The sequence below is a fragment of the Danio aesculapii genome, chromosome 9, assembly GCF_903798145.1.
Source record: "Danio aesculapii chromosome 9, fDanAes4.1, whole genome shotgun sequence".
Lineage (NCBI taxonomy): Eukaryota > Metazoa > Chordata > Actinopteri > Cypriniformes > Danionidae > Danio > Danio aesculapii.
The window spans coordinates 14,378,159-14,401,256 of NC_079443.1; the positions used below are offsets into that span (position 1 = coordinate 14,378,159).

At 35.1% G+C, this 23,098-nt stretch overlaps 1 protein-coding gene across 17 annotated transcripts in view; it reads right to left on the reverse strand.

Moving 5' to 3' along the window:
* mycbp2 (MYC binding protein 2) overlaps positions 1-23,098 on the reverse strand; it is a 239,118-nt gene that overhangs the window by 215,260 nt on the left and 760 nt on the right. For all 17 annotated transcript variants that reach the window (XM_056464968.1, XM_056464976.1, XM_056464962.1 and 14 more), the window contains exon 2: positions 18,199-18,274. In XM_056464968.1, coding sequence (XP_056320943.1) covers positions 18,199-18,274 — 76 coding nt within the window. The remainder of the gene's footprint in view (positions 1-18,198; positions 18,275-23,098) is intronic.

The window sequence follows — 23,098 nt, forward strand, 5'->3', positions numbered from 1 at the left end:
TGTGATAGATATAGACTAGAAATTTAAAGTTTGCTGTGTCAAATCCAGGTAGCAGAGGGACTGTAGGAGCCAGGTTGAAACGGTCCGATGCACTTCACTTGCAATGCAGATTATCATTTCTGGACAGCTTTCTACTTACTGCTGTGGACATGAAAGGTTCAGCAGACTTTTTGCTCTGAATAAATGGCTTTTAACATGGTGTGAAGAACAAAATCTGCTCTTTATTAACAATTGGAATCTTTTCTAGGATCGTCCTAGGCTTTCCCATGCTGATGGGCTGCACCACAGCAGTGCTGGAGCTGAATTCCTGTCAGACAACATCTTCAGGATGCTTTGACTAGTGAGTGAAAATCCACATTTTAGCCATGTAGACTTTTGCTCGTCCCACTTTAATCACAGTAATGCATATCTGGCTAACTCTATAGAAACTGTGTCTGTTCCTCGTATTATTAGATCAAGAATTAAATTTACTATGTGTTCTAGAAAAAATCTATTAAAAATCAAACCAGAAAAATGGCAAATAAGTGAAAATACTTTTTTTTTATTTTAAGTTCGGTCTTCTAAAGGTCAGGCCACTTGTACCTAAAGCACGTATTGTAAATGAACAGACAACAATCTTAATGCACTAATAATCCTAATCTTAATGTCTTACTGAAACCTGGCTACTCTGTTTTTTTTTAACAGAGTAGTGAGTTAGTTAATACCACCTCACAAATAAACATGGTTTAAAGTAAATTTAAATTTTGTCATCATTTACCCACCTCTAATATGTTCCAAACCTGTTTGATTTTCCTTTCTTTAGTTGAGCGCAACACATTACATTTTGATTAAAGCTGAAAATTTTTAACCGTTAAAAATAAATTATAACCAGTATAACAAAAATATGGATTGTGGTTATAGGTTTTCTGTTTTCAGTTCAACAGATGAAAGAAACTTAAACAGAATTGGAACAAGTGAAGGTTGAGTAAATGATGACAGAATTACATTTTTTGGGTGAACTGTCCCTTTAAAGTGAAAGTGGAGCACTCCGTCAAGTTTACATTCATTTGTATATTGATTTCCAGTTTAGTGAAAATATAATAAACAAACTCGATTAATGTAACCATTATTGAAGAAAAGAGCATGTTTTACAATAGTTTATATTTTTAGAGCAAGGGTGCAGCTATTTTGGAATATCACTGTCTGACATCACGAGGTTGGTTCCGTTCCCTCAGCTGAACAGATACAGTGGAAGTAATGGACTGAACATGGAGACAGGAAAGCCTAATTTAACACAATGCGTGAAGTTTTGGATGTGCATCACAGAGGTGCTGCAAATACAAGCATTACATTTACAGTTAAAGTCAGAATTATTAGCCCCACTTTGAATTTTTTTATCTTTTTCTACATATTTCCCAAATTATGTTTAGCAGAGGAAGGAAATTTTCACAGTATGTCTGATTATATTTTTTCTTCAGGAGAAAGTCTTATTTGTTTTATTTCAGCTAGAATAAAAGCTGTTTTTAGTTTTTTAAAGCCATTTTAAGGTCAAAATTATTAGCCCCTTTAAGTTATATTTTTTTCAATAGTTTACTGAACAAACCATCGTTATACAATAACTTGCCTAATTACCCTAACCTGTCTAGTTAACCTAATTTACCTAGTTAAGCCTTTAAATGTCACTTTAAGCTGAATACTAGTGTTATGAAAAATATCTAGTAAAATATTATTTACTCTCATCATGGCGAAGATAAAATAAATCAATTATTAGAAATGAGTTATTAAAACTATTATGTTTAGAAATGTGTTAAAAAATGTGGAAATTAGGGGAAAAAATAAACAAGGGTGCTAATAATTCAGTGGGGCTAATAATTCTGACTTCAACTGTATGTCCGAAACATAAAAATACATTTATACATTTTTAAATTTTTCTTTCATTACCGATCAATTGATGTGCTTTGGTCCACTCTCTGTATTACGATGCCTGACTGCCCTTAATGTCTTTAACAAGATCTGGTACCTGACGTAATGGAGGCGGGTACTTTCACTTTTCACTATCCAGCCCCTCACTTCTCTTCATGTTCAAACTAAACTAAGATCGGTGCCGTTTTTCACTTCACAGGTTTTTTCGTCCTTCATATTCAATGTTGAAAGATTATTTTAATCGTTGCATTAGTCTGAATGTAAATCACTGTGCCAGGCAGCGTTGCACCAGTGTGAGAGAGTGGACCAAAGCAAATCAAATGAACAGTATTTAAAAAAGAAAAATAGTAAACATCTAAAAAAATATATATATATTTTAGACACAAGTCTGTTCCTTGTATTTGTACCAGCTCTGCCATGCATGTCCACAACTTCACGCATTGTGTTAAATAAGGCTTTTCAGTCTTCATGTTTAGTCCATTACTTCCACGATATCAGCTCAGTTGAGGGAACGGAACCAACCCCGTGACGTCAGACAGAGCGACATTCCAAAATAGCTGCACCCTAGCTCTAAAAACTACAGTAAAACATCCCATTTTCTTCTAAATGGTTACATTAATCGAGTTTGTAATATATATTTTCATTAATGTAGAAAACAATTCGCAAAATAATGTAAACTTGACAGACTGCTTTACTTTCATTTATATATTTTAAAAAACAAGGCCAACTTTATATTAAGGCACCTTAACCACAGTACTTAAAGTTAAATTAATAATATGGTACAATGCACTTATTAAGTACTGTACATGTTTTTACACTGTACTTTTTTAATCATCTGCATGTAAATGCATCTAATACAGGGTTCAACGCTAAGGACATTTTCTACTGGCCCAGCTGGACCAGCGGTTCAGATTTTTACTTGTCCTGCCAAAATTTTCACTGGCCCCATCAAAATAAATAAATAAATAAATGGAAAATAGCCACATATTTGAAATAATGTGTCAAAAATAATGTCTGTGAATCTAGAATTTATATATTTTTAAAATGTTAAAATATTTAGCAGTAAAATATAGCAGTATGGAAAACATGCAGGTATGTTATTGCAAAACAAAAGGTGGCAGACTTAAAAAAAAAAACTATGCAAAACATCACTTTATTTTTTTCGTCATGTTGTACCCATGTAAATATGTGTTTCCACAACATTAGAAACAGACGTTTCCTTTTAGCCTCATAACTTGATGTTGCTGTCATGTTGTCGTCTCTTCACTGTACTGGTTTTTACCAGGTTGTGGAAAAAAATAACATGCTTACAACATCCAATCAGATAAAAGGAACCAAAAAGCATTATAGTGTTTACAACTTCACAGAAAAGGTAGCATTCAAATACTTAAAAGCACAAATTGTTTCTCGATTCCAAGATTGTATTTGCACGCAATTGACAAATAGTAGCAGGAAAATTAAAATTTTGTGACAAGGCAGCACTGGCCTGATCGAGCCAGTAACGATTCTCTCTACTGTCCCAAACATCTCTCACGCTGGCCCCGGGCCATTGGGCAGTCCGTATTGTTGAGCCCTGTAATATTAATTTCTGTATTTCAAAGGCCACTTAAATTTAGTCCAAAAACAATATTTGACCTTCATGCATAATTGATTTAAATTTTTAACTCATATAATTTTCTTTTCTTTAATGTGTTAATAATAATCAACTAATGGTTAATTAAAAAAAAAAAAAGCTAATAAATACAACCTGAATAAAATAACAATATTGCATATGCAGTACACTCAAAATTATAGTGCATTATATGTGTGAATAAGTGGGAAAATATGTAGGGTGCACTTTGGGAGTGGTTTCAGACAGCTTTTGTGTTGTCTTATTTCTGCTTGTGCTCAGATATTTGAGAGGTTTACATTATTTGGATTTTGCCTTTATTGATGTATATGGGCACTCTGCAAGCAGTGAAAAAAAGTCATTTTATATAATTTGAGACAATTTCTAACTTTATTCATTTTTCCTTTTGTTATTCAGAAATGTTCTGCATATCTTTTGTGAATATGTCTTGATAAGTTAAAAAATGGCTCTGGTAATATTGTGAATTTCCTTTGTTTTCATAACTTAACTACTTTTTAACTTACTTTTATAGGGACACCTCCAATGTGAAGCAGTGGACAGCTAAAGATGTTGCTGGCGGTTATTGCTAGACATTATTTAAATTTGATTGTTTGCATTAAAATGTATATTACATTATTAATCATATTATGTGAATGTAATTGTAATGTATATTGATTAATAAAAGTGATTATGAAAAATGCAATTTTGTATTTTTTTAAATCTATAAACGTATAGACAGATAGATAGACAGATAGATAGACAGACAGACAGACAGACAGACAGACAGACAGACAGACACAGATAGATGTCTATTGAATTTGTGATTAAACATGTTTGCACAAACCATAAATTAAGAGGGATGGGAAAAACAAGCATGAAAAAATAAAATGGTTTCAAAGCACTCAAGGTGGTTTCCTGGTCATTCTTAATAAGACGGTTCCTCCAGGAAACCTCCTCCTTTTGAAATGGTGCCTAGAGGTTCTTTTGAGGGTTCCACCGGCGTGGCAATGTGAAGAACCCCAAAAAGTGCCTCCAGGAACCTTTCATTTTTACAGTGTTAATAAGAGGGTTCCTCCAGGAACCCTTGAAGTTCCTCAAAGAACTGCCCCTTTTGAAATGGTGCCTAGAGGTTCTTTAGAGGGTTCCGCCGGTGTGGCAATGTGAAAAACCCCAAAAAGTGCCTCCAGGAACCTATAATTTTTACAGTGTACTCAGCTGTCAGACAAACTAGAAGGGTGGTATGTGAGGCCATAAAGAGAGGAGGCAAACCCTCCAGGGACCCGTTGCCTTCTTTTTGGACGTGCACAGAGAGCTCACACAGATGTGGAGGGCAACTTTCGCTGCCTGATCTTTGAGTTCTTCTGCCCTCACCACCCTGGATGGTGGGCCAGCCAGGGTTTATGAAGCTATCCCCCAGGTAGAGCGTGCCATTGCAGTCAATATTTGCCTGGAAGGTACAACTGCCTGAAGGGATAAGCCAAAAGCCTCATCCAAACATGTAAGCTATCTGCGTAACTTAAGGCCAGAGCTTACACTCTCCACACTATTTCCACCAAACAGTGCTACCAAACAGAGGACTCAGACTCAGCTATGCAAATTGCCAGAAAGCCTTCCAAGTTCTAGGACTTCACAGTCCTTACTTCAACTACCCAAAAAGAGTAGTGGGCAACGACCAATCCTAGATCTGTGCATTTTGAACAGCTATCTGAACAAGATGCCGTTCAGAATGCTCATGCAGAAACGCATCCTCTGATGCATCTGTCCACAAGATTGGTTTGCAGACATAGACCTGAAAGACACATACTTTCATGTCTCTATATTCCCTTGTCACAGACCGTTCCTTTGATTTGCATTCGAGGGCCAGCCACATTCTCAATTATCTTGATGACTGACTTATCTCAACTCAGTCTCGGGATCAATTGATTATGCACAGGGACAGGGTGCTCTGGCACCTTGACCTGTTAGGGTTTTAAGTCAATGGAGAGAAGAGCAAACTCTCCCCTGTGCAGAGTATCTTTTATCTCGACATGGAGCTGGACTCAAATGCTCAGTCTGTAAAAGGCACAGCTAAACAGATGTGTTTTAAGTCTTTATTTGAATGTGCTTAATGTTGGAGCACATCTGATCATTTTTGAAAGCTGATTCCAGCAGCGGGGAGCATAGTAGCTGAAGGCAGATTCACCCTGCTTTGACTGAACTCTTGGACTTTTTAATTTACTTGATCTTAATGATCTGAGTGATCTGTTAAGTTTGTAGTAAGGTTTCATATTTAGTGAGCATATCTGTAAGATCCTAGATCATTTACCATTATTGTTACTCTAAAAATGACTGATGGCAAGTTTTTTTTGTTCAAAACAATTTATTTGATTAAAAATTAAGAAATGTTGAGAAGAATTGTGCTGGTAAAACTTTAATATATAAAAACTATAATATTTTCTTTATTTATTAGTTAAAGCTCTATTATTATTAAAAATAAAATGTTTGCAGTTATGCTCACACACTGATATTCGAGAATATCACATTATGATTGTGTATTATCATTTATTTTATACTTTTTTCAGGAATGCAGCCCTAAAATCTACCAAGAAACGTACTGTGCTCACAAAAAAGGGATTTCTTCTGCTTTTTCCTCAGACTCCACTGACATTTCTGTAATGTAATGTATTTTTAATTTATTGCCATGTCAGCAACCAAGGCTATTTTCATAGCAAGAACATTTCAATAATAAATAAACAATTAAGAACAACAAACAAATGAATACATAAGTTAAATAAGATTGTGTTAATACATGATAAGAGTTCTAAAAAAATTCTGGTGTCACTTTCCTTAAAATGTCCTTAAGAGAGTTCATTTCATAAAAAAAGTCTTCTGGAATCATTAAAAGCAGAACAGTCACTGACATTTCAGTTCATTCGATAACGATTCAGTCAACCACGTATTAAGAAAAGGAACCAAGGGACATAACAAGCACTTGGAAGAACAACCTTTAACAAAGCCATAATTGAGCAATGTAAGGAGCAGAGATGTTCCTGTAGAATGAAAGAATACAAAATAAAGACCTAACTGCCAAAAACACTAACAACAAAGTCTAGTATATGAGAAAGGAAGGGATGTTTCAAATGAGCACATCAGTTGTGGTTTACTGTGATAATAGGGAAAATCCTCATGCTGTTTTCAGGGGACAAAACCATTCTATTTCTTTACAAAAGCAAAATGTATTGACAAACTGGTTCAACAACACCGACAGAAAAGAAAAAGAATATATTGTGCTGCAGCTCTGTGGTGCTTTTAAATCTTTAACAGCCAAACTACACTGGAAAACAATCGCAAATAACACTTTAATTTTAAATAACGCTCATCTCCGAGTGCTTCTCCAATCATTAAATCGTTAAAAAAATGTTGAGCTCTCAGCAATAAGCGTTAAATGCTAGCTCAGTGCCTTGCCATGTATCCAACGTTTTAAAAACACTGACAATTGTCTATTGACAATTGCAGAACAAAACACTTAGCTGGTGTTTCTGCAGCGCAAAAATACTTTGGCAGACATGTGACCTAAACGAATTCAACCAAAAATTACAATTCTGTCAAACCTGTTTGAGTTTCTTTTTATATTAAACACAAGAGAAGATATTGAGAAATTTTGGAAACCGTTAGCCATTGATATCCTCATGAATTGTTTTCTACTATTGAACTCAATTAGGGATGCAATGATTAACCCATTTCACTATTAACCGCGCTTTAATTCATCACGGTTAATTAATCGTAAAGGATTCTCAACACCGTGTTTCTGCACGGAACAAATCTACTTCACATAAACAAAGTCACGCCAACTGTTTGCAAGTTTAAAGTTACAAGCTTGTACATCGAGGCTAATACGCACGCACATTGGAGCCATATAGCTGAGTCTATTAACTAACGACCGTTCGTTTTTATGTTTGCAAGTTGGTTATTTCCAATGGAGGTGCACGGTTTGCGCTGGGGCTGTGCAATTAATCGAAAATCCGATTTCAATTTTGGCTTCCAACGATTATGAAAAACCATTATTCGAGATGAATGATTATTCCATCATTTACCACCCCCTTTCCAATTGAATACATTCGTTGCTCTCAAAATACAATTAGTCAGATTAAAGTGTGATTCAAAGGCTTAATTTTGGTAATTAGGCACGTCATTGTATGACAGTAGTTTCTTCTGCAGGCAATCAAATATATATTTTGCTCAAAGGAGCTAATAACATTTACCTTAAAATAGGTTTCAAAATATTTAAACCTGCTTTTATTCTAGCCAAAATAAAACAAATAAGACTTTATCCAGAAGAAAAATATTATAGGAAATACTGTGAAAATTCCTTGCTCTGTTAAACATAATTTGGAAAATATTTATTTTAAAAAAATTCTCAGGAGCGCTAAAAATTTTGACTTCAACTGATAATCGTTTTGAATAAATAAATAAAAAATGACACTTATAAACGTTTGGAACCACTTAAATGCGAGTAAACTGAGTGTAAATATTTATTTTTAGGTGAACCATTGCTTTTGTAATTGATACTAACTATTTTAAAGAAACAGCCATGCTGTGCTTACACCAGACAAGGCACACGACAATAATATTCGCGCATAAATAGTCACATGAACATTCACTTCATTCCCGCATCAAATTCACTTCATAATAGATACAGATTCGTGTCATGGGCAGGGTTTCTGTTTGCTCACTGACTGTAGCTTCATTGCACTTCATTGTAGCTTCATTCATTGACTGTAGCTATGTGGAAGCTTTTAGTGGTGCTTCCGACTGAGACCTAGACCAATTTGATTAACCATGGTTTCCACTACATTTGTTCTTCCATGGCTGGGCGCCACACCAACATTCATCCCGTCACGGCTACATTACAGCTTCTCATTGAAAACATTCAGCCGTTTTTTGAATTAGCGGGTTAGAATCACACCAAAACATATTAAAAGGTACGTGAATTTTATCAGCGCAAACTTTTCTGTATTTGTAGTAGTGCTGTGCGTTCTTTGTTTAACCCTTTAAGGTGACGTGCTGACTGTCTGACTGACTGACTGACTGACAGGTGCGAGATGCGTGAGCCCAGCAAACATGACGTAGCTTTCAGTTATGACGAACACAGTTTCCATAATTATATTTTATTTATAGTTAAAGGTCTATGGCTCTGCATACAATGACTTTATCTTGCTCAAGTTTATAACCGTTTCTGTTTACTTCAGGGCGCATTAATGCCGTTCTGTAAGTCTGTTGGAGACATTCACAAATATTCCTAGCAAATCTAATAAATGTTGGAGACATCATTGTTATATAAACGCACTAAATCGCACTTCAGCAATGTTTATTTTAGAGCGCCCAAGAAAATCTGCAATTGAGCAGCGTATATTTGAGGGCGCGCAAGAAGTTTTGTGCACGAGCAGAGGAAATCAGCGCTCAAGCACAGTTTCGCATGCTCGTATGACATAAATGCGATCTCAACTTGTTATACTGCGCTCACGACATTTGTCAATGAAATAACGCCACAGGTTGTTGGTAGATCTGTGTAAAAGGCCCAACAGAGTCTGCCGCCACAGCTGGAAAAAATCCTAGAGGAAACACTGTGAACTGTTGTCTGGTGTCGGCAGCAGGATTTCCCCTCGGGACACCAACATTGCCACTACGTCATAATCACCCCCCCTACAAGAGCAAGCTCCTGATTGATTAACGAGGTGCGAATGTCCACGTAAGTTCAGTTTTTCCAGCTCGAGCCACTTTAATTGCGCAAATCATGTCATTCTCGCCGCAGGATGTCTACTCAGCTCTTTGCATTGTAAACCACTTGCACTTGATGCTTCATCCGTGTCTGGTGTGAATGCAGCATCAGTGTTAGAATTTATGAAAATACACTTCATTTTCTTTCTTTCTTTTTAACAGTATTATACACTTGTTCTTTAGGAACCAGCTGTGTGAGCAAAATATGATCTTTATGCTATTGTGGCGAATAAAATTTGCCTGAAATTTACTACAATGTCAGCAAAGTGGGTGACAATAATATATAGCTCAGTGGTAACAATCAATCATAGCATGTAACACAATGTGAACACACTATGTGTGAATAGAACCCGCACTGCAGTGTCAGTGAATCCAGCCTGTAGATGACAACGGGTTTCTTATAGCTGTAACAAGTGGCAAAGCAATGTGCAAGACCTCAGCTAAATAAAACGCAGATGGGCTTGAAGGTTGTATTTAGAATATGAAAAGCCAGTTGCTGTTCAAAGGTACATGAGTCATACTAAGTACAATTTACCCATAAATCCCACCCCAGCAGTCTGAAATGTCAAAAGTAAATAATATCAGTGTATGCCTCATTTCCACTGAGCAGTATGGTTAGGGTTAGGTACCGAAACCCGGTGCCATATTATCTATGTAACCGGTATGCACCAAATCAGCATAGGTATTTTGATGCCACTGGTGCTGCAACAAGGACGTAAGAAGCATCTAGGGGTGCAAAGGCACAGAATGGCACACGTTGTGTCACATCATCTCTAAACATTTAATTCTAAACAACTTTAAAAGTTGCGGACAGTATAGTTGGTTTTAGGTTTATAGTTAGATTTTAGGCGTTTGTTCTTGTTGCTTAATAATTTATAAAAGGCAAAGTCTTTGACAGCTTGCGACATCATCTGGCACTTTCAGTGACTACGTTTACATAGACATCAATAATTTAATTATTTGCCTTAATCTGAATAAAACAATAATATGATACGAGTTACTTTATGAATGTTACTTTCATGATCCCGTTTTACACGTTACAGCACACAGATCAGTTAACGTCATTGAGTCACAACACTACAAATGTTTCCTCCAGTGTTTCATGTAATTAACTGACTGGATAGGTGCAGAGAATAGTGTCGAACAGCCATGTGTGTATGGAATATCCTGTCAGCAAATGTGGCAAAAAGTCCTACATGAGAGTAATAATTTGACTAAGTTGTTTAAATGCCCGTACTGCACTGCACTAATCAATAACTCCACTTTAATTCTAAAATAGGAATACTCCACATGTCTTAATTCAATTTCTGTTTTGCAAAATTATGACTTTGGGCAGATTAAGGTCATCAAAAAACAAACAAAAAAAACACTGTGTACATCAGAGTTTTTCTTAACCATATTAAAATTGGTGTCTTGGTTTCCATTTAAGCGTATTCAGTGACGACTCAAGTCCCAACCCTAGAAAGATTTCACTGATGTTGATGACGGCCTTTCCACAGGTTAGTGGTAAGCTTATGTAATGTTAGTTGCATAATGCAAATCTTGCATTCATGCTAACAAACAAATGATCAAAAGAAATATATGAATGCAATTCAAATATTTATGAATCAATGTATTTATATTGTAATTAAACTGTAATCATATTGCTCATATAAAATGATTAAAACGTATTGTCAAATAAAAAGTTTTTCCACCATAATTTTGTGGCTCAAATGTATCGGTTCAGACACCGGTACCATTTTAAAATTATCGAATTAGCAACAGTTTCAAAATAACCCCAAACAATACCCAACCCTAAGTATGGTACAGTTAGTAGTACAATACTACTACCTTGTTTGCGTACAATCGTAGGTGTCTATGCCTAAGATTAGTGTTGGTAAATGTACAGAATTTGGTACCATTTGGAAAATGAGCGTTTTTAAATTGATCAGTACCAACTGGCACTGAAGTTGCTACTTTTGACAACCTTATTTCACACTAACACGATCTGCATTATTTAGACGTGTACTAGACATATTGCACATGATGAGATGAGACAAGTGAAGATTTTTTCCTCAATGAAATCCTCAATGATAAAACATATAATGAAAAAATTGTTTATTCAACTGAAAAATGACAAAATGCAGGTGCATTTTAAAATCAATTTGAAATTTTAAGAATTTATGAACATGTAAATTTCATAACAAGAATAATAAACATGTAAACACAAAATGTTTTCCCACAAACTCAACTGACAATTGTAATTGAACAAAAAAATATAATTTAGAACAATTTAAAAATATTTACAAACACAAATTTACAATTAATAATCGCAATAATTAACAACACTGTAAAGAAACATATGAAAAAGTCAAGACAACAAATATTTTTGTTGCTTTAACCTATTTTTATAGGTTAATCAGCTTTTTAGATACAAAGTTTAACTAAATATATTTAGCCAGTTTGATTAATGCAAGTTAAGTTAAGCCGCAATAATTCTTTACAGTGTATAATCAAAGTCGTGCACTCTTGAAACTCAAAAAACATTTGTCTTTAAGCATTTAAAAGTTAGTATACTACATGGAACAGCCTAAGATATGATCATGAGCTGCGTCCCAAATGGCACACTATGCACTTACAAGCTCAACAGCATATTATATGTATGTAGTGTCGCCCCAAATGCAACACTAATGCTTTTTTACTAAGCTAAAATTCCAAACGGTTTCCCTGATGACGTTTGACGGTTGCCAAATTAGTGAAATAAATGACTAAAGAACCAAATAATACCTGCCATGAGTATAACCGCATTCACCATCGGGAGGCGGTAAAATCACTCTCGTAGGAGAATTTTGCTTTCACAATCCACAATAAATAAAGTTATCCAACATGTGCGCTCGATAGCTCCACCCCTTCCGCTACGTGAGCAAAGCAGCAGTCGTTGAGTGTGTGGAGTCCACACTACATCAGTCCACACTTCATTTTACCGGTTGAATGAGTGCATTATCCGGGTAATTAAAGTGCACTTATTATTTTTAGAGTTTTCAATGTGAATGCACTACTTACACTATTTATACTACAAAATGGCGTAGAATAGTGCTTAAGTATGCGATTTAGGACGCACCTAACGTCAAAACCAAAGGGCCAAAAGAAAAGGAGTGAGACCATTGGCACGAGCACTGATGAGTGTCACCTGGGTATCACACTCATCTAGACTCCCCCAGAAAAGAGCTCTAGAAGAAGTTATCACAGAGAAGAAAGAGATAGTACAAAGTTTTGGGCTCTTTTTCGGTGGCAGTTGTTTCTGCTCATATCTTTATTAAATGTTTAATGTGTCAGCCGTTTCCCGCCTCATTTTTAACCATGTTACTGTGTCCTGTGTTTTTACTTATTTGGCGTTTGTGCTATTGGGATATGACAGCATGTAGAGGGAAAACACTGAGAGAAAGGACTGAGAGGCACACTGCCCACAAGGCTATTGGTAGCCCCAGCCATATAGTAAGTACATGTAATGAAGTTATGGGTTGCGGATGGTACTGTGTAAAACATTTGCCGGGATAGTTGGTGGTTCATTCTGCTGTGGCGGCCCCTGATAAACAAAGGAATAAGCCGAAGGAAAATTAATAAATGAATTAAATGAATTTATATTATTTAGTAGTTAAAAGAACAGTCATACACTAACTGTCATCTTAAAATAAAGTGCAACTAAAACTGTGTAAAACATGTGCCAGATAGTTGCCGGTTCATTCCGCTGTGGCGACCCTTGATAAATAAGGGACTAAGCTGAAGAAAAATTTATGAAAAATTAAATTTTGATTAATCAAAATAAAAATTGTAACATCTTAAACAGTTTTGAACCCATGCAATTGATTTCTTAGATTAGCTTAGCATAAATCATTGAATTGGATTAGGCCATTAGCATTTCACTCAAAAAAACTTCAATAATTTTCCTATCGAAAAATGCTTGACTCTTCTGTAGTGACATCATGTAGATAAGAACGACAGAAAAAAGTTGCTATTTCCTAGATTGCTATGTCTAGGATCTACAATCTCATTCCGGCATAATAATCAAGGCACTTTGCTGCTGCATGGTTACCTAGTTACCTAGATGAGGGCTATTTTCAAGTGCTGTGCTCCATAGTATGGCAGCAAAGTTCCTTGAACAATACACTGGTCTTAGTACATGATATAACTACAAAAGAATCAAGCTTTAATTAGGAGAAATAGCTCAACTCTTCAAGATGCTACTGGTCTAATCCGATTCAATGATTTATGCTAAGCTAAGCTAAAAGTGCTTCTGCCAGACCCAGAGATCAGTTGAACGGATTCAAAAATGACAGGTGACTTGTAAAATGAGCCCATAAGATCTCCATGATATTCCAGAAATCGCATGACCCGTGGGAACTCCGCATATTGGAATGATTTTGCTCAGTGACCATCAGTATCACGAAGCTGTCTAGTATTATATCAGAAAAGAAATCAAAGCAGATGGGCGGTAAAGCCAAGACGAGACATTCAGATCCATCAAACAAAGCAAACTGAAGCACATCAACATTGACAGACAAGCCCTCCCTGCAGGAGAAACTCCACCCATCTGTTTGTGTGCAAACAAAGGCACCAAGCTCTTATAAGGAGACTGAGGCAGAGAAGGAGAAATAGAAGTGAGCTTTTTTCTCCTTAGCCAGCAGAGTTTTAGGCTGGAAGATTATTTCTGCATATTCCCCTCTCCACTATCTACAATCACATTATTCTCTCTTACCCTGCCTGTGAAGCACTCACATTCACTGGGGAAAAGAGAGTGCCTGGGAAAGGATATCCAAACACAATCAGGCATTAACCCCCACATATGCTTTGGGGAATGCGAAGACAATACACTACATCCAATAGGAGACATTTTGGGTCTGTGCCTGTTTTCTGAGCACTGGTAAATGCTGCAGACGTAGAGAGATGAACCCTGCTGCAAGGCACACCATAGGTGCTCAGTGCAGGAGATGGAGGAAGCTGTTGCCATGGTAACCTGCAACACATGGGTCGCCAAGCAACAGCCAATCGTGACCTTACCACTCCCGCATTCTCCACCATGTGTGCGAGTGTTTACTGGTATCTTCTCAACTGACGACTAAAAGCAGTTTACAACCAATAAGATAATACATATCAGCTAGTGTGAATAGATCTTCATGGAAGAGGCTTTAACAGAAACTTCAAGGTGATGTACTTATCCATTTTCCATGTGCTTACTGTAGTAATTACAATGAATTATGATTAATTACATATAACTAACTAGGGCTGAGTGATATTGTAAAATAATTATCACAATATCATGTATCATATTCCATATTGATCATTATTGAATATTTTTTAACAATACATTTAGGAATATTAGGATTTTTTTATTGTTTAACCACTTATTTTAATTTACCTACATTACTAAGCCAAATAGTTTTAATAGTCAAAAACAAAACCATTTAAACAAAATACCTGATCTCTTCATAATAAATAAACATAAACATTTATTTTTGTTTAATATAAATAAACATTTATCTCTTCAATTTGATAAATAAAATGTTACAAAGTGTGTGCAATGGTAAAGTATAAACACTGACTGAAAAATCAAAACAAACTTTAAGGTGTCAATATTGATGATACAGTAAACCTCAAACTCTGTGAACAAAACAAATTATGATAATCAAATCTGAGCTTTCAAGTAAAGGAACCAACCATCATTGTTCAAATGCATATTGCAACATCAGAAATTGTGAAGTTGGATGACTACATTACCCACTATGCTAAAAAATCTTTCAGATGGGGAGCTAGTGGCTGGGATGCACAAGAAAAGAAACCAAAAAGCCACTCTGGCGACATCCTGCATCTTTTTATTTACAATCTGCTATACGGCACTCATTTTCGGATGTGTCATTATTCTGACCTGAAGTGACGTGCGTGGGGGTTCCTTGACCATTACAATGGACTTTGCACTCGTGCTCCCCTGGCGTCTCTTGTAACTAGATGACCATCAACCATTTTCTCAGAGGATGACAAATGGACAAATCTTGCTGAAGCTCTGATGCAAATTTATGGAGAAAAGTAAAAACACTGCAGTGTTGGAGTTTGCTGTGTTTGTCAGAGGCAATTAGTCTGCCGTTATTACTAAAATAAAGGGCTGAGTGACAGGGCTCGAAATTGCGACCGTTTTGGTTGCATATGTGCCCAAAACTTTATCTATGCGACCTCAAATATATTTGGGAGCATTTGTGCGAGTGCATAAAATAGATGTCATTGCGACCAGTTTTCACAGCAAAATGTTCACCACATGTGCGGAATTAGGAGGCATTCACACATTATGGATCTTTGCACCTAAAAACACCAAATGCAGCGCTCAGGGATGCTTTAAAACAGTTGTCACGTCAACTTGCTGCAGTAAACAAAGCCCGAAATGCCTGCCCCGACTTCAAGCTCTTCTTATTGGTTGTGTGACTGACACCGCGTTCACTATCCCTAAAGAGCATGCATTTATTGAGATTAAACTAATATTGCAGCTCATAATGCCATTAAGATGACATGTGCAAATAATAAGTTATATGTCAATTTCATCTGTGCAATATCAGACAACCACCAGTGAGAACAGCACAGTTATTATTGTTAACTCAGTACATCTCATTCACGTCAAGCAGTGTGTGCAGGGTCGGTGAGCGTATGCAGATTTTTGTTTATTTGTTTAGTGATTAGAGTGTTAATATATAATAGAATCTGTTAATATAAAACGTGTAGTAACAGTGCTTCATAATTTTTGGTAGGTGCAACTACATGTTGGCTGGTGCGCCTAATTTTTTGGAGTTAGGAGCACCGGTGCTACCAAGAAAAAAAGTTAATTTCGAGCCCTGAAATGATGCCCAACCTAGGGCCTGCACAGAGGACCAAAGTTGGCCCATGGTAACCTTTGATTTGGCCCACCATCCACCAGATAAGTGAGGGAGAATGATGCAAATGTTGCGAGATTGTCAATTCAAATTTAATGTAACCCTTTATCTGTTTTATTTAAAAGCTGTGGAAACTTTGGTGAGCAAATCAAGTCAAAGGCAGATACTGCTTGACTAGTGTATTCAGAATTGAACTCCACTATGTTATAAATGTGATTCTTTAATTTTATTGCAGCAAGTTCTCATTTAAAAAGTTATACTACATTAGTTAATACAATTTAAAGTAGTGTTTTTCTATTTACTTTTAAATATAATGAGATAAATTAGGAAATGACTCATGGGCAACTTAATGTAATACAGTTTGGTATATTTTCCTTTAGCCCATGGCACTCAGTGATATTTGGTTTTTGGCCTTCATATGAAAAAGTTTGGGGCACCCCTGTTCCACACAAAGTGTGAAGCAGATTGGTTAGTTCTTCTTACATGAATTGTGGTGCGCTCGGGGCATTCTGAAAAGTTCAGATGTTTTTTTAACTAGGGGCCGACTGGATAAATGCGTGCAGTTTCATGTTCACCGTTTGCACAACATGTGTGCATCGCTCCCATATACGCATCGTGCAAGTTGCACGCCTCCATTGGAAATGACAAACTTACACCCCAAGCTTTTTGGCACTGCTTCCAAGGCGCGCGCTCAGCAGCCAAATTTTAACAAAACCATTCACCTTATTAAAAACAGCTCGTTTTGCTGCTTGATGTTGCAACTGATATTTTCTTATTATATTATTTTACTTTGTCTGTATAGTCATGAAAACACTTGCGTGTAGAGAAAGTAGTTTGACCGTTTTCTGCCATTGATTATTCCTAGACATTTCTCCCATAGGCAGCTGAATCGGAAGTTCTAAAACAAAACGCAAAAGCGAGCGCACTTCTGCATCGAGGAATAAGGTCCATAGCCTTCATACCGAATCTTTTTTTTTTTTTTTATCGATATTGAAAATGGTGTACAGTCAATAAATATCGATTTAGATTTTAATCGCCAAGCTCTATATCTAACCCTAAACATAACCGACATTCTAGCCCCAGCCATATAGCAAGTACATGTAAGGAATTTATGGGTTGTGGCTGGAAGGGCATACGCTATGTAAAACATATACTGGAACAGTTGGCGGTTCATTCCGCTGCACGACCCCTGATAAATAAAGGAATAAGCCGAAGGAAAATGAATGAATGATTGAATGTAATAATTTTACATTAATCAGTAGTTAAATGAATACTCACACAGTAACTATGTCACCTCAAAAATAAAGTATCAAAGTATGTCACCTCAAAAATAAAAATAAAAAACATTTTTGTACCAAAATCATTGCTTTCAGAAGTTTAAACCGATGGCTGCATCTGAAATCACATATTTCCATGCTATATAGTTCACTAAAAACAGTAAGCAAGCAGAGTATGTACATATGTACAGAGTTTGAAAAACAGCATGTGAGAAGTACCCTGGATGACCTACTACTTCCGGCGAGATTCTGAAGTGTGCATTAGATGGAGGCTGTGCTATACCATGATGCACAGCGAGATAATTCATGAATGGAAGTAAAGCGACGCAACTGTAGGTCACGTGAACCTGACAAAATGGAGGATGTAGTACGTCCAAGTTCCATAGAACACACTTTACTAACGGCTGAGTAGTACATTTAAATTCAAACGTAGTACCTACTGAGTAGTAGGCAATTTCGGACACAGCCCATATATAATGGCCAAACTGAAAGATTTAAACAGAAACTGGTAACATAATCATTGTTCCTTGAAGTTATAGATAGCATGTTGATGATAAATATGTTTATGCTTTCGAAATTATGGAAAATGAAAGGAAAGTGAAAGTCTAATAAAGAAATACACACAAATTCCAGCAGATTTCTTCAAAATTATAATGTAAATATGGAAATTATGCTACCAAACATAGCTTTTAATCCATATAACTTCACAGTTTTATTGGGAGAACAAAAGTGTAGCAATGAACAGTATTGAGAGTCTTACCTTTGTTCTTGTTTTTACTTTTGATTTGACTTTTTGCCTCCTTTTTAGTTTCTTCTTGCTCAAAGCTTTCTTCCCCCTGAAAAAAAAAGAACCGTGTCAGTTATCAATATACACAAATTAACACAAAGCTCAATGTAGATAAAATCATTCAAATGGTTATTAAGTCTGGTTTAAACTGCAGCTTTTGGTGGCCAAGAACTGTCTGCTTGTTTTGACATGCTGTTCAGAGATTGAGTCGCAATAAAAACAAGAAGAAAACCTGTACTGCAGTATTGGTTTAAAAAGTGTCCAATGTGTCAGTACTTTACCTCATAAACAAAACTTATTTTTTAATCTGGAAGACTGTAAAGTTTGATATCCTGAGAGTGTGTAGATATCCTTTACCCTGAAACTGCCAGTTAACAAATAAAAGTTGGCAATTTAGTGTCCAAAATAAATAAGACACTGAGAGAATGGACTGCTTTATTAGTGTTTTTAGGGCCGAGCGATACACTGAATGTTAGCATTGTAACTGAAATTCTTTGCTGACAATAAAAGGAAAATATTTCATCACATATATAGAGTACAAAGTTTAGCTTTATGTTTGTATACACACATTTTTCATTTTTTATTCAGTTTCATTTTATCTTTAGTTTAATTTTAGGTTTGACTAATTTTCATGCAGATTTTTCATTAATTACCTGCTACCACACCGCTACTATGCATTGTTACATTAGCATTCATTTAATGTTTATCTATTTAGTTCTTTTCATTCACCTTTCCTATTAATACACATTTCTGCCTATTTTCATTCTACTTAAATTAATTCATCTGGATAACGAACATCTTTAATTGCAACACTTAATATTTTAAAATGCATTATTTTACTTGAGCTTTATTTATATCAACAAATCTGAGAATGATTTACGCTGTATTTGGGCTTCAGGATATTGGAAAAATCTGATATTGCAATATTTTTTTTCTGCGATAAATGTTGTGATATGAATACAGTTTCACAAGATTTGATAGCTTTCTAGGGAGTCTAACAGTATTAAAGTACAGAAATTGCATTATCACAATGTAAGATATACTTTTCTTACTTTGCTTTGTCTCGTTCTAGATCAAGTAAAAATTTGTTTTTACCTCCAGAAAAAATGTCAAAATTGAGTTTTTCCTTAAAACAAGCAAAAATATCTGCCAATGGAGTAAAATAACCTTGTTTTTGCGTTGAAATGTGGATATTTAGTCTAGAAAAGTCAAAAATGTACGTTTTATGCATAAATTCTAAATAGTTAAATACAATTAATCTTTTTTATACCTCCAAACATCATAAATTTTTGTCCACAAATATTTTAAACTGTCTTGAAATGCTAAGCCATAGGCCTTAACATGTCACTATTATGTTTAAACAGTTTAGCAGTGACTCCATAAATCTATAATCTATAAATCATGTGTTATGGTTTTCATATAATTATAAATGCTTTCTTATTTTATTCAATTTCTACTCCAATTATTTCATCTGGACAACAAACAACATTTTCAGATTCAAATGTAATTGAAACATTTAATAATTTAAAACGTATCATTTTACTTCAACTTTATTTATATTAACAAATGTATTTGACAGTTGCTGTTTAAGCTGAGAATGATATACTCTGTATTTGGGCTTCACGATATTGGAAAAATCTGATATTTATATTTTATTTTTCTCAGATAAATATTGCGATATGAATACAGTTTCACAATATTAAAATCGCTGTATTTAAAAGTCTTTTTGCATATTTTGCATAATCACAACATAAGATATACTTTTCTTACTTTGCTTTGTCTCGTTCTAGATCAAGTTAAAATATTTAGTTTTTACCTTAAGAAATGTCTAAATTAATATAGTTTTTCATTAAAACAAGCAAAATTATCTGCCAATGGAGTAAAATAATCTTGTTTTTGTGTTGAAATGTGGATATTTAGACTAGAAGTCAAAAATGTACGTTTTTGCATAAATTCTGTATAAAAAATTAAATACAATTAATCTTTGTTACACCTTCAAACATCTTAAATTTGTCCACAAATATTTTAAACTGTCTTGAAATGCTGAGCCACAGGCCTTAAAATGTCACTCTATTATGGTTAAACTTAGCAGTGACTCTAGAAATCACATGGCTCCAGGTCAGCTATAATTCTATAATTCATATCTTGCAATGTGACAATTGCGGATGCGCACAATGCGATATCGATGATGAAACTAGGGCTGTGCAATCAATCGAAAATTCAGTTTTGGCTTCTAACGATTATGAAAAACATTAATCGAGATAAACGATTATTGCATTATATACCGCCCCTTTCCAGTTGTACACATTTGTTGCTCTGCAGAGCTCAGTTTGACATGAAATGACAAAGCATGTACTGTAATGTAACGTTTGCAGCACGGGATGCACATCATTCATTGATGTACAATCAAATCATTCATGTTTTTAAAACCGCATGCTGTTGTGTGTGTATGCTCGCTCAGACTCAGAGATGAGCAGAGCACACACATCTAAAGTCATCTTAATGCGAGCGCTTTAATGGTCAAATAGGTGTCAAAACGCGGTGTTTTGTGATTATTCATATTAACCCTCATTTATGTAATAAACAAATGAGTTGAGAATGAAAAGAAAAGTGAAAGTGAAACCATAAATCAGAACAGTACTGCTCTTAAAGTGACAGCGCGCAATATTCCTGCTGACAACTAGTTTTATCATTAACAAACAACAAAAGGAGAAAATCACTCACTGCTCTTGACTGAAGGTTTTTTGTAGCTATAATTAAAGTTTTTTTCTTACAGTAAAGATGCTTAAAACACAGTTTGTTTTATATTTTTATTCTATTGTATTTATTTCCCTTTCCTTATTTACAGGGAGGAAAATAACTATATATACAGTTGAAGATAATTAGCCCTCCTGAATTATTAGCGACCCTTTACCCCCCAATTTTGGTTTAATGGAAAGAAGTTTTTTTAAGCACATTTCTAAACATACTAGATTTAATAACTCAATTCTAATAACTGATTTCTTTTATCTTTGGTGTGATGACAGCATATCAAAAATAAAATATTTTACTAGATACTTTTCAAAATACAAGCATTCAGATTACAGTGTAATTCAAAGGCTTAATTATGGTAATTAGGCAAGTCATTGTATAACAGTAGTTTCTTTGGCAGACAATCAAAATATATATAGCTTAAGGGGGCAAATAATATTGACCATAAAATAGGTTTCAAAATATTTAAACCTGCTTTTATTCTGGCCAAAACAAAACAAATCAGACTCTCAAGAAAAATATTATAGGAAATACTGTGGAAATTCCCTGCTTTGTTAAACATCATTTGGGAAATATTTATAAAAAATAAAAAAAATTCACAGGAGGGCGAATAATTTTGACTTTAACTGTAATCGTTTTGAATAATCGTGATTACAATTATGACCAAAATAATCGTGATTATGATTTTTCTCATAATCGAGCAGCCCTAGCTGAAACTAAATATTGTGCAGCCCTACTCTGTTATTTCACAGTAATAAACTTAGAATGTCATACATCACATATCTTAATAGGTAACAGAACATGTATTCATCATTCTAAGTTGTGGTTTCAACATGCATTTTTAATAAGCATGTATTTTAACAGTAAAGTGCTCAACAGCAAATGTTAAATGTTAATAAAGCAAATGTTGGTCTTCCTACATCTATTTAAATATGCCTAAACACTGTAAAATGACACTGTTTGTGAAACATGAGCATTTGTAAATAACCCAAACCCTACAGTGCAAACCCAATACAAGGAAAACGCTTATGAAACAGCAGGCGATCCTAGTTTAATTTTCAGCAGGAGAGCTGTGCGAAGCTGCTATTATATTAGAACCTTTTGTGGGAACCGTGTTGAAGTGCTAGTGCTTGTGTAGAGCAGTAAACAAAAACAACAGTAGCTGATTATATGCAGCGAAAAGTGAAAGCACAGAGGCTGCTTGTGATGAAGGGCCTGAAGGTTGGGAGGGGCGTTCAATGGTTCAGAGCACTTTGCATGCTATCAACACTGGTGATATCATAAGTGGATGGCATCGGTGTTCACTATAAAAGCCTTCAATACATGTTGAATTTTTGTATTACATGTTTTAGAACTGTATTTAAGAAATCCAAATCTACAGCTTAATTTCATAAGGAGCTGAATATAACTGAGCAGGAATGTTTTGGTCAAATACATAAATCCTGATAATTACCATGCATAAAGCAAGTAAGGATACAGTAATTAGAATGTTTTTGCAACATATAATACGAGAAAAAAAATTCAAATATCAGAATATTTTAACTAAACTTCGGTCATGAAATCCTTTTTGTTTTGAAACAAAAAACTTTAATTGTTTTGGTGATTTGATTGACATTAAAACAACTTTACAACTCTAAATCTTACTAATGAGTTAGCTCTATTTATTGAATCTGATAACATGCAGTTATTTAAGAAAGAAATTCTCCAATTCCTAAATTTAGCTGAATAAAACGCAAAATAGACTTTTTAAAAACAATTTATTCTTTCTGCAAATGTAACTGAAAACGACTATTAAAGACTCTGTCAAAGAACATGAAAATAAACTTTGATGATTTGTACAGTGAGATCACTAACAACAAATTGACCTGAGGTAAATCACGTCAAGTGTGTGTTTCTCTCTACAGCAGGGTGACGTCAGGCAAAACAGAACCCAGCCCTTCGCATTAATGAGACAGCTCTGAATATGCCGTACTACATACATATGTGATATCGTTGAATTAGTAACATTAAAATAAAAAATAAAAAAAAACATGTAACGTGAGCTGGTGATTAATATCAATCTGCTAAAACAGCAATTTATTAAAGGGGGCTGACATTACAATTTGCCAGTAGCATGGCAATA